At 34.4% G+C, this 13499-nt stretch overlaps 1 protein-coding gene across 4 annotated transcripts in view; it reads right to left on the reverse strand.

The window, feature by feature from the left end:
* DPH6 (diphthamine biosynthesis 6) overlaps positions 1 to 13499 on the reverse strand; it is a 184615-nt gene that overhangs the window by 120174 nt on the left and 50942 nt on the right. For all 4 annotated transcript variants that reach the window (XM_063160467.1, XM_063160466.1, XM_063160469.1 and 1 more), the window contains exons 6-7: positions 9674 to 9735; positions 3439 to 3533 (exon numbers count right to left, since the gene is read on the reverse strand). In XM_063160467.1, coding sequence (XP_063016537.1) covers positions 3439 to 3533; positions 9674 to 9735 — 157 coding nt within the window. The remainder of the gene's footprint in view (positions 1 to 3438; positions 3534 to 9673; positions 9736 to 13499) is intronic.

A 13499-nucleotide genomic window follows, 5' to 3' on the forward strand; every position in this document is an offset into this window, starting at 1 on the left:
GGAATCGCTTGGTACATTTCAAACACTGAGAGTAAGAAGCTGACAACAGGATTATAATAGACTACCTGGGGAAACCAGATAAGCCCCAATCAGACTCTAGTTCAATATTTTGGTTGCAAGATTTTGCTTTCACTACTAGATATTGTTTATTTTCAAATATATGTTTCATTCAATCTGTCATGCTTCCTTTCTGAGGTACATTTTTGAATGAAGACAGAGAAGAATGGCAAGAATTCAACTTTACATTCAGAAGCAAAAGCCGTCATGCAGTCTTGCATTAAAGTAAGTAACATTCAAGGTTGTATTTTATTTTCTCCTGAGCCAGAATTTTTTTTATTTTGCAGGGATATAATGTAGAAACATATCTTGCCAAGTTTGAGAGGGAAAAAATCATTGACCAGTGAAAACACTACCTGCAAGTAGAGTTATAAATAAAAGGCATACTAGATTTTCTCCTGTTCTTTTAGGTTTATGTGGCAAGGTTTTGGTGGCAGAGGTTAGTGTTTAGAAGTGGTCTCTATGACATGAGACCAAGGATTCTGAGCTCATCAGCAACACTGGGGGTGTCTTGGTGATAACATATTTTAAAACTATGCTGAAACAGGAGTGAGAAAAACATGGTACTGACAGCCCTGCAGACAGCTAGGTCCATGAAGAAGGATTGAGCGGAGGTTCTTCAAATACCAGAACAGATTCTACATAGCCTGTGGAAAAGACTGTGGTGAAGCAGGTTGCTCCCCTGCAGGCCAGGAAGGACACATCAGAGCAGATACACACACTGCAGTCTGTGCCGAAACCCACACAGAAGCAGTTTTTCTGACAGGATTGAACCCCAAGAGGAGCAGTCTGTTCCTGAAGGACCAAATCCCATGGAAAGAACATACACTGGAGCAGTTCTTGAAGAACTTGCCTGGTGGGAAGGACACACATTGCAACAGTTCATGAGGGAACCATGGAAAAGACCCAAGCAGGAGCAGGAGAAAAGTGTGAAGAGAAGGGGGCAGCAAAGAGAGTGTTATGAGCTGACCAGCTTCATTCTCCACTTCCTTGCACAGCTCATTGGGGAGGATGTAGAAAAGTCAGGAACAATGAAGTGAAGTTAAGCCTGGGAAGAACAAGATGAGAAGGCATATTTGCTTCCCACTATTCTACTTTTCTAAAAATGTATTTATTAAATTTGGCAATAAATTAAATTAATTTTCCCCAAATTCAATGTGGTTCCCCATTACAGTACTTGGTGCATTGCTCTCTTTTTGACCTACACATCTTTTCATCTTATTTTCTCTCCCTGCCTTCCTTAAGAGGGAGAGTGCAGCTTGGTGGGAACCTGGCAGCCAAAGAAAGTTAATCCATCATCCATCCACCTGTTTGAAGGCAAAAGTATTCTTTAATGTCTTCCTCAGATACTTTTAACTCAGGAGATGTTTTGGAGTTGTTCAGAAATTTAGGGAATCAGGAATTTAGTTCAAACCCTACAGGTTTGAACTTCTAAGTTCCAATGCTTACAACAACATTTAAGCTTTAAAAATTGCATCAGGATTTAGTCCTGCTTTAGGAATGGTACTCTCAAATTCAGTGCCCCCACTAAGACTCTCCAAAACCACTCACTTCTCTCTTTTACTGTCCCCTGCCCCGGCTCTCCCCTCTCCATGTGGTGGCATGGAGTTGAGAACTGGAGGCGCAAAAGGCCACGATCATGGGTTCAGATAAGAACAAGTTACTGGTAGAAGCAGTGAGATAAAAAAAATGAACAGTAACAGCACAATATTAATAATAAAAGAACACAATTGTGAGTGATTCACATTCAAAAATGCTCACTGAGAACCCTGCTGCAATGAACAATACAGATGGCTCCCTCTCTGCCACGTTTTTCTCAAGTGGGAGGAACACTCCTCTCTCAGAGAGAGAGGGAGAGTTCCTGAGTCTCTTTCCCCCAACCCTGGCAATGAGTGAGGTCCTATCATTAGGATCCTTGGCCAGGCTGCCTCCCAGCTATTGCAAAAATCTAAACCTGGCCTAGCTGAAAGCAGGGGAGATGTAGACCTGAACCATGTACATCTAAACATTTGGAAGCTCTACGAGCAGAGTCAACATGATTACAAAGTCTGTTTAGATTCAGTGTATATGAAAAGCAAGAATACAAAGTAGAAAAAAATTCATAACTTACTTAAAGAAGAAGTGATAAAATATTTTTCTTGTCAAATTCATACAATAAAACTTATTGAAGAAGCGTTTAAAAGTCCATTGTGCTATATATTTATTATTAAATACTCACTAATTTAAATATTTGATATGTATTTTTTGTGCTTTTATTTTTATCTTTTATTATTTGGACTATCACCAAGAGAAATAAAAACAACTCAGCCATGCCACCTCTACTTCAGCTTTTCCTAGTCACTTGAACTGTCTTTATATCACTGACAACCAAATAAACATTTAGAATATATTATAATATATTCCTGCTTAAACTGCTCTTTGGTTGATCCCAAACCAAGGGCATAATCAACCAGTATTTAAGTGGACATTTGCCAGATTAGCTGCCAATGCTTTAACCATTTTGTCTATTATCTTCTCCTCCCACATGCCATGCAATGAAATGGAGAGCTAACAGTTCTTGGCTCTCTACTCCTTACATAGACAGATCCCAGTCCTACAGAAAAGTGAAACAAATGGATATGCACTATGAAAGTATTACTCATGTCTATATGCTCCATAATCTGGACCTGCACTAAGATGACTGAGAATCCATCACCAATACATGATTTCTGGTCTGTTTACTTGCTTCAGAAAAAGAACAGCAGTCAAAATATTTCACTTGAAGCAACCAGGCCTAGCTACTTAACAGACTTATAAGAAACAAGACACAAGTATTTTCCACAGCTCACTACATAGATTTTAGCAATTAATGTCAAAGGAATAAACTATTCAGTGTAATTGAGATGGATTAATATAAAGTTTGTATTTAAAATATCCTCTAGTAATTGAAGAAAAGTGTTTATTGTTATCATTTGAAGCTACTAAACTTACACACACACATATACACAGTTAATGGAACCCACAGGCAACTGAAGTGGCACTTTATCAAATTTAGCTGTAATGAAAGATAAATATTACAGGCAATTCACACTTCATGAAAGGATAAAAGTGTCAGTGTATAGGTACCAGTTTTACTGCAGGCCATAATCAGCAAGTAAACGAAAGTGCAAATGTCTAAAAAGTTTATAGCCCTCTATGAACGCCTCATCATGTCAGGTATTGATTTAGGTTTCCAGAGGACTTTGCCAGTGTTAAACAACATGAGTGTCTGTGGACTTAAAGAACATGTTTTACCTCTGCAGATGCCATGAGTTTCCTCTTACTACCTCCAATTGTCTCAAACTAAATTTTAAGATGGTCCCAGTGCTTTAATATAAGGAAATAGAAGAAACGGCTCCTTACACAACTATTTTCTTCTTAAACAGAGGGCAGTCCAGAGTGAATGTTTCATATTCTCCTCCTTCTCCACAAACATGGACTCCATATTTCTCAGAGAGCTATTAAAAAAGAGAAATTGAAACAGGTAGGTGTTACACTAAAGTTTATTAAATGTATTTTGCTGAAAATGTCAAGACCAGTACATACTGATTGCTAGCTGGGGTTACACCATGACAGGCACTTTCTAAAAGACTACGCACTACAAGGCTGAAAAAACGCAATCATCATACAGTCAGGTCTTGATTTCTTTGCATGCCTATTACAGTTATTAAAATTACCAAACTGTTACATTTTAACTAGAACTGGCACTGTAATATTTAGATTAACAAATTGATTCCTAGTTCTTCTTTCTCAGTGGCCACAAAATCTTGTTCAGGCTCCGATGCTTGTCTTTCTTTAGCATATCTATTTCACTTGCAGGAAAAACTTTTACTGTGAGTCAACACAAGAAGTAGCACTTCACACAGAAGTATACAATGCACACATTTTTTGAAAATAGATTCAGATTTGTGTTCTATGTTTAGGTAAATATTCTTTCAAAAAAACCCTAACAAAACAAATGAGAATTTTCTAAGCCAAAAGCAAGAAGCTAAAGCAAGATCTAAAGAGAAACATATTCTTTCTTTGATAAATTGTACTTAATATACTTTCTAAATCAACATATATTTACGAATATTCCTGAAGCTCTGCATATCTCACTTAAATACATAACTAGATAAACTGAAGCATTCAAAATATGAGACATGACTATCTTAATTAATTCCTGCTTTACAAATGAACAGCTGTGGAGCATGAACCTAAGTTCTTTTACTGGAGTAAGGATTGCATAACTGCTCAGTAGTTCACTGTGTTACTGTTTCAATGTACTGTATTGATAGACACTAATCAAGCACCAGATCTGAACATGGGGACACCCTCTCTGTCCACAGCAGAAGTTCATGTCCCCAGCAGCAGATTATATCACCTTAAAATGTGTCATTGCAGTGATTCAAGCCAAGCCCTGTCCAGGTTTTTTAACACTAAACAAGCACAAACATTCTGCTTTAAGTCACTCATAAGAACTTGAACTGCAGTCCTTAACTCCACTGCAAACACCAATGTTACTTTTGGGAATATTTACTTAACCCCTTTATGCCTTTCCTTAGAGGAAAAGAAGGCCATCTATGATGCTCCTGCAGTCAAAGTAGAAATGCAGTTCTCCAAAACATCAGAGGGCTAAAAAAAGTCTGTCTGGAGGCTAGAAGATAATTCCAAATCTGCTGTTTCTTTTGAGGCAAACATAAGACTGGGATATTTATACATCTAGATTACATTTTTATATGGTTACTAGAGAATATTTGTGTAGCAAGTCTACTATGTATATTCAAATAATACTGTATTTTTATTGTTGAAGCTGAATGTAGTTCATGTTACTTTACAGTTCTCTTTCAAAGCTTTTTACCTAAAAACTTCGAAGAGTGTTTATAACTTCAGTTACTTAAACCAAAGGCTCGAATCATCTTCAGCCATTATTTTGCAGAAAAGGAAAGTGCTCTGAGAAAACAATACCTTGGTAATGTTCTATGCGAATATTTGGTTGTGTGGGGCTATAAAATCAAAATCTCTTTTGGAGCCTGTTTAAAACATTTTTTCAGTGTCTTGTTATGAGAGTTATTTTTAATTTTCCCTTTCACATTTTCTATCAAAGACAAGGAGCAAAAGAGAACCTTTAATCAAGTGCTCATTAAAAAATTACACCCCTGACATAAAAGAGAACTCCATCTGTCAACAATGGCAACAAGGTTTCTATAGGACAAATACATCAGGAATAATTAATGTTGATGCAACAAGAATGGACAACCTACAAAACAGTTAGTCAAAATCTTTTATTCTTACTCTATTTGAAAAAAAAAACCAACCAAAAAACCCTAAAGAAAATGATTAAAAAATTGAAAGAGAGAAAACCCAAAAAGATCTTTCTAACTGTAACCTTTACACAGTGAATACATGGAGTGACTGTTTACAAATCACTTTCAAAATTGGTAGCTCTGCTTGTAAACAGCGTCTAGAATAATTATTGGCAATTAACATAGAATACTCAGAAGATGTAAGACTATTTCCTATCTTTGTTGTGAGAAATTCTCATTTTCAATGTCACTGGCTTCAACATCATTCTTGACACCAATTATACAAGGTGCTAAAGGGTTTTCCGTTCTCACAAATGTCAACAGGACCAAAAGATATTTAGCAGCTCATAGAACAGATCCTTAACATTCATTTACCAAAGTCAGTAATATTTTTTAAATGTCATCAATGGCATGAGAATTTTGCCTGTTAATAATTTAGAATATTAACATTATTTGAAGACTGATTATTTGGGTTTGCAAATTGGATGCTACATTAATAATAATAATAATAGAACAGCATGGACTCTAAGTTTTATGATTGCTAAATCTGCCTTCTAGTACAAATGAGCCAGGAAACTGCAAATTCACAAGTCAAACATAACTAATTGCAAGTAATGCAAGTACACTTCAAACTCCAAAAGAAATCTATGATGAAACCATCTTCCAGGCTACACACAGTTTATCTTAAGTACACAATGAGATATAGGATATACATACAAATGAAATAAATATAAATGACCAGTCCAAACATTACCTGAAGAACAGTCTCTTCCTACCTTGGGAATGAAACACAAGGATTAAAGCTTCTTTCTTTGATTTTCATAATCAAAGATAAAAATTTGAATTCAAGTACTTCCTTTTTCAAGTGAAGACTTTGTTCCCACATAGAATTTGTAAGACTTAATAAACTCTTATATTTACAGAAATGCTCTTTACATCAAGATGTTCTCATCAACTTTTGAGGCATGCATATAAATAAACATTTTCCTATTGCCTATTGGCAGAGCCAGAATTACACATAAATATAATCTTAATGTTCTATTAACAAATTCCAAGGCCACTGGGATAACAACCTGAGACATAAGCTGACAGAAAATCCTTTAGTGTAACAAGCTGAGACTCCTGTTACAGAGGAAACACTGGGAGATGAAAGCAATTCAATAATTTAGCAATTATCTAGCAATCACCCCTCAAAAACTAATCAAAGACCTATCAATTGGAAAAAAGCAATAATTCAAAAACTTTCCTTTCTGCAGTGCTGATGTCCTGAGCCAGTAATATTCACCCCTGCTAAAACTATGGGGCCAGATCATCATTGCACTCCTAAGTTCAACATTCTGAAAGTAATGTGAAAAAAATTGCAAAAAGCTTTTCCCACTCACTAGTCCTCCATTTTTCTGCTGCTACTGCAGAAAAACCACCTTACCTTTATGACAATAATTGTTAAAATATCTACTGTATACATAAAATAAATTAAATCAGAAGACTGAAAATGTAGGTGATAATATTTTTTCAAAGTCAAATAATTGAGTGGAGGAAATCAGGGCTGGGTTGTGGATTTGATTTGTTGGGGATTTTTTTCTAATCAACACTCTTATAATGCCTCAACCAGAGATTTTTTGCTAAAAGGAGATTGACTAGTTCATGCTTATTTCTTATACATCCAAAAGAAAAATTCTACCATTCTACGTAATACAAGTTAATTTTGATCCCGTTGACTCTTCCTTAATGTAAACATTTAGTTTAAAAAAAAAGTAAGAAGTGAGTTCTATTTCCAGATCTGTAGTACCAGAGAAGTTGAACGTTGTGAGTACATGCTAAGAGTAAAAGATACTCACTACAAGTCCCAAATTACTCAATATAGATGACATTTTGTGGCCCTTTATCAAAGACATTGGCATTTTTCTGAGCACTGAAACTATTCAGATGTTAAGTGATTTTCAAAAGAACTGAAGAACACAGAGAACATTATTAGTTCCAAACATAACTGCTAAAATTCTCACAAACTTGCATACCACACTAGGAAAAATGCTGTAATGAAATACCCTGCACCTAGCTGAATAAACAACTATGGTAAAGTAACATCCGATGTCAACACAGAACTCAAAAAACAATCCCAAAGAACAGGAAAAAACTATATTAGCAAAAAATCCCAACAAGAAAAACAAATTTACTGTAAAATTTGAAATCAGTGGTTAGATAATAGAGTACAAATCAAAGATCATGGGTATATGAAGCCATGGCAGTTTTGGATATGTGCAGTGTTCAACATTAAATCATTATGGTGTTTTATATGGTATGGTCAGAATATTAAATTTTATCTCTTCCTTACTGGAAACTGTGAATTCCCTGTTTTCACATTCTGTCTGCCAGAACTTCTGATGCTGAAAACTTCACTAGTTTGCAAGACTTACTAGTTTTCACATCGTAAGTATTTTTCTTCAGTTTATTGTAAATGATTTGGTTTTATAAGGCCTTAAAGCCAACTAAGTATCTATTAAAAAAAAATTATTCGTAATGGCTTTGACTTTCATAGCATACATATGCACAAGCAACAACCAAATGAACAAATAATCAGTTGTGCAGTCTTCCCTACAATGGCCTGACAAGCAGTGTCAGAATGTCCTATTTGTACATTTTAGGCAGTAATTGCTTTGTTTATTGTTGTATCAATAAAGGATAAAATCATCAAATATGAGTTTTGAGAAGTGTTAAACCATGACAGTAAGAATTTCAGTGAAACCGAGTAAGTAAGAATCACTTTAATTAAGATATCAAACATGATGATGAATACATGCAATTAAAAAAAATATCAGGTACTTTTGGATTTAATAGTTTATTATTTTCTTTTAAAAATGAATGATGGTGAAATCAAATGCAGAAGAATACTTCTTATTGCCACAATTATAATTGCAATACTTGCTGCTACTGTTTTAAAGAAATCAAGACTGATTTAACTGAGGTGAGCAGCTGCAACCCCACTGAGGATGCAACCTGAATTTTGATTACGGAAGCTTTCCGTGAATGCAGAATGTTGAGATGATTTTAAGAAATAAGTGAAAAGAAGACTTCCAGAAATAGATAATGAATGGGATTGTATACCAACTGGTTTACATAGCAGAGGGCCAGGGAGGAGGAGGGGAAGATTTCTGGGCAGACTCTCCAGGTCTCGAGCAACAAATCTCAAGAACAGACCAACACCATCTCTTCAGGTAAGGTTATTTCAATGTTATGGACCTCAATGATTCCTTTCCAGCTTTCCCAAGTAGCAATTACCTATTCTTCTTCTCTCCATGTAAATAACTAAAAAAAATGGAGTTAAACCTAAGATATAATTGCTATGTAACTCCTCTGTCTTTCAGTAGCAAAAGAGATTTTTAAAGTTCTGGTCACTTTTTCTTTCTTTTCTGCAAGTTTGCTGTAGCCTTAAGAGTCCCAAAACAAACTACTTGTGAAGCCAAGCTGACCAGTAACTACCCAGATTAACAATGAAAAATATTCTTAGCACATCATTTTGTGGACATTTAGACAGCCTACACTGAGAGCTACATCAAGACACTTTTAAGAGACATGCAATCATTGTGGGTATCTAACAGGCTCAAGGACAAGGAATTGTGGTAAACTTGCATTGTCACAGATAATACATGAAAACATAATTTCAGAACTTTTATTTTTAAAATTTACTTAGCTTGATGTCTGATGCTCCCACATCAAACTTGAAGAAACCTCAAGTACAAAATCTGGTATTTTTTCTTTTCCCTAGTTGAATGATTTTTCTTTAAACAAATCTAATAGCTCTGCCACCAAGCATTATCCTGATATGAGGACACACAGTCCTTTGCACAGAATCAAATACATCCTCAAGACTACACCTCTTATTCCATTTTTAAAGGCCCCACTGTATGCAGTCTGATTGTATAAATGGTAGGAAACGTGCAAATACGAATCTTCAGGGAAGTTTTGTATCACCTATGATTTTGCCACTACTGCTTCTTGCTGTGAAAGCCTCTAACATACAATTATTTAGCTGTATCAAACTGATATACCAGTCAGTGTTCCTGCAATACTGAGGTTTCATGCCTTTAGTTTGTTTTAAAGATGGTGACACCATTTGTGAACTATGTCAAGAAATGTTTTTTGATATAAAAAGTGCTTAGCAAAGGATTATATTCTGTGTACAAAGCAAAGCTTTGGGTTAACACCTAATTTATCAAATTAAGTAGTTTTTATTAAGTTAATTTTACTGAATTTCTGCCTGTGTTTCTTTTTAACTGCAAGTTTAACTATATGAATATAATTTAAGTTATACTCACCTCCAGAAGAACAGGCTCCATTTCACCTAGAGTTTTTCCTAGATGCTTATCGGGATCTAAACCTGCAAAAAACCCAAAAAAATCTAAAAATATTTCTTATGAAGTACTCTTATGACATCAAGAAATGATTATTTTTTTTCTTTTTAAAATATATTATGTCTCCTTTAGAAACACTACATTATCTAAAATAATTACAATCCTAAAGAAAATACACTCTGTCAGAATTTTCCCTAAACTTTGGGCAAATATTTTCCAGGTTTATGGAAAAAAAAAGCTAGTTACCATTTCCCTACATGTCAAGTGGAAAAGCTACTGGATCCCTTTCTTAGAAATTTCACTAGCCAGTGAAGTAAACACACAGGTCCATGGTAATAAAAATACTACAAGGATACTACCTCTTTAAGTCAGAAGTTACCGTTGTAGATATCTATGGAATTAAAGCACAATTAATTTTTTTAATGCTTCCTGCAACTGGAAGGGACACAGGCTCATAATGAAAAGTTCTTTTGCCAAATCCCATTCTTTGTGTGTTTTATGCAAATATAAAATGTAAGATTAAAAAGGATGAAGATATAAAGAAAACTCAGACCTACAGAACGCACTGAATATTGTACCTTATAGTTTCATCACAAAATACTCTCTACCATGTCTACATTTTGATTTATTTTTCTTTGTAAAAAAGTAACACTTGATAGCTGCTCTAACTTGCTTTTCTGTATTCCTGTTTCAACTTCTTGACTTTTTAATTTTGGCCAGCTCATGGCATTTAATGATCACTTCTCAGGATAAAACAAGTAACTGGCAAAAATGAGCAGTGGGACAAAATAATCCAGGAGCAACTGTTTCAAAAGCTGATATTTTCAACCAAGTAAATATGCTAGTTGGATTTGACACAAAGTGGTCAAAAGGTCTTATCATATGAAGCAAATGAGAAAAAAACAACTCCTGAAATGGAAGGAACATTGTGAAATTTTCAGTTTTCCCATTTTTCACTATTCTTAGTTATTGTGGTTTGGGCTCCTTTTTGCACTGATACAATACTGGTCTATTTTTTCCTACTCTACCGCTTCATACAGTAATAGGTATCATTACAGAGCTGCCACCAAAATTACTCCATTCAGAAGCAATTTCTAAAATATGTACCTTGCAAAGCACTTTAGATTGTTGATGATGAAAGCTGTTATATAAATGTACAGTACACTATTATATAAAGTCATTGCTGAGTTAAAGTAGCTAATATGTCTCTTAATTTTTACAATCGTGATCTTGGTATATTTAAATTCCTGTGAAACTAAAACAACTTAGAGTGAATGAGATTTCAAAACACTCGGAAAGTTTTTAAATATTTCATTAAAGCACATTAAGAATTCTCTTACAGTGTAGGGGAATGCTTTTAAAACTGCTTAATAATTAAAGTTTTAAAAGACTTGAATTTTTTTCTGCCATCTATTCCTTTTTTGTATTGGTTTATTGCTTTTTTTTTAACAGACTAAAAATGTATGCACTAGATATGTGATGATAATTTACTCTTGTGGAAATAGTTTTGAAAGATATTAATTTAATTTCAATAGTTCAAATGGTTCTGGTGATCTCTTCCAACTTACATCAGGTTAGCATTTTGTTCTTGATTATAATGGGATAGGTATTAGGCCAAACAAGCAATTTCTCTTGACATAAATGAAGGAGTACTGCATTACAGTATCATTTCACACATTTATATTAACATTCTTCTTTTAGTATAATTATTTTGCTAAGACAAGCAATCTCTCTCTCCTTGATAAAAAGCAGATTGATTTCCTCTAAATTTAAACTAAGGGACACATTACAAACATATGAGAAGGGAAGAAGTTGTCAGAACCAGACACACTGACATCTTATTTCTTTCACAAGGTTCTCTTTGGTAATATGGACACAACTTTAGTCCAGTTATGAATGCAAAGCAATAATTTAAAAGAAACTATGATGCAAACAGTTTTTGAAACACAAATAAATTGCCTATGTATACAGTATGGGTAAACTCTTTAGTGATATCCCACACCTACATGAAACTCTGTGAAGTGCAATGTACCTTTCCTGTATCTCAGCAGAATTCTATTTTTGGACAGCTTGCATTTATTTTGAAACATAGTACTTCTTTTAGCTTCCAGTAGGTTTATATTGTGAGTGAATAGAGACTGTTGGTAAAGGCATCAGGAAGCAGTGTAACTTTCAGCTTGCAGAACCAGTAATCCACACCTCCAATCCCTACTGCTATGCATGCATAGATGAAGCTGTATGTCTGTTGCTACAACTAGTATAATAAAGTATTTGGAATTATACTTACAAAATAGCTTTTTTAAAATCCATACTTCTATTTGGTACACTTTGCTTTATTGATTCGAATTCTTAAAATGGCTTAGACAAACGAGAAGAACAATGTATTGTAAATTCTTAGTACCACATCCTCCAAATCTATCCTCAATGGAACTAGATGGAAAGGAAGCCGAATGGATGGATAAACCAACAACAAGGTCCAGGGTCTGGATGACTCTATGTAGAATTAAAAAATTAATTAGGAAGGGAACTATAATTTCCAGGACTGACATCTATTTTATTTAACTTACATGTATCAATGGGGGGCAATTAGAATTCAATTAAAATATTCACTTTTATTACTTCCCTGACTGACCTTGAAGTTAATGCCTGTTTTATTTAATTGCATCATCTATGAATAAATGTTAACCCTAGAATGTTATGGCCCATTATTTTCAATGCATTTTTAACTCCTCAACTGAACTACATCCATCAACTTACTATGTGCTGCCAAGAGAGCAAGTGGGGCTTTATTTCTTTGAGATAGACTAGTAAATGAAAACAGAAATATCTAAAAAATTTTGATAATGCTGCTTTTGACAGTGTTCAGTAAAAATAATTATGCTTTCAATTCCAGTTTTGTAGTCTGGTTTGACTGTAAAATCAGTAAGTGATAGCACAAACGGTATAATCACTTCAAAGTAATTGCTACTCCATCTGTAATTTCTGATAAATCCACTGACAGGAGCCATGGTTGCAGAATGCTCTTATGCACAGCCACAAGATAAGTGTAGAGAACTGCAGCAATGTCAAGAGATTGGGACAGAAATTCATGTCTTTGTTCTGTGGTGAAGAAAAAGAACTGTACTAAAAGGCATTTTACAAGTGTTGCAAAAGAGCCATATTTTAAATGGTTCACTTTGTACATATGTATTAGTGTAGCATGAGGCCCTCACCTGGGGGGCAGCTACCTGATATTACTTCCATTTATCAAGACCATTAGAAATCCAAGTTACATTTTCATGGCATTACATTCAGCTAAAAAAATCCACATTCTAAAGCCTTATCTGACTAACAAGAACATGTCTTATATATGTTCAGAATTTTAAAATCATCTGGATTCTTTAAAAAGTGTTTTAAAATAAAAAATTCCATTTTTACTTCTCAGTAAAATTTCAAATAAATAAAAATAAATCATAATTACTGGTTTCAAGAAATGTTGGCATATAAAGGTCTTCTGAAATCTACATTGAACCAAACTCTAACCCATAATATATGAACACATTGTAAAAGAATCACTACCATACACACATCAATGAAGTATGAGTTAACCATTATCTGTTGATAATATAAGGGAGAAAAAACTCCAGCCTTTCCTCACTAATCAACCCTACAATTCAAAAACTTAAACTTGTTACTCAGTGAATTCTTCCATAAAATAAGGTAACAACAAATCTCCAAAACTGGTATTATCACATTCTTCTTGAAATATCAGATTCATAGGATTAGGATAGGCTTTTGGATAAAAACTCAC

This window comes from Melospiza melodia, chromosome 6 (genome assembly GCF_035770615.1).
Source record: "Melospiza melodia melodia isolate bMelMel2 chromosome 6, bMelMel2.pri, whole genome shotgun sequence".
NCBI lineage: Eukaryota > Metazoa > Chordata > Aves > Passeriformes > Passerellidae > Melospiza > Melospiza melodia.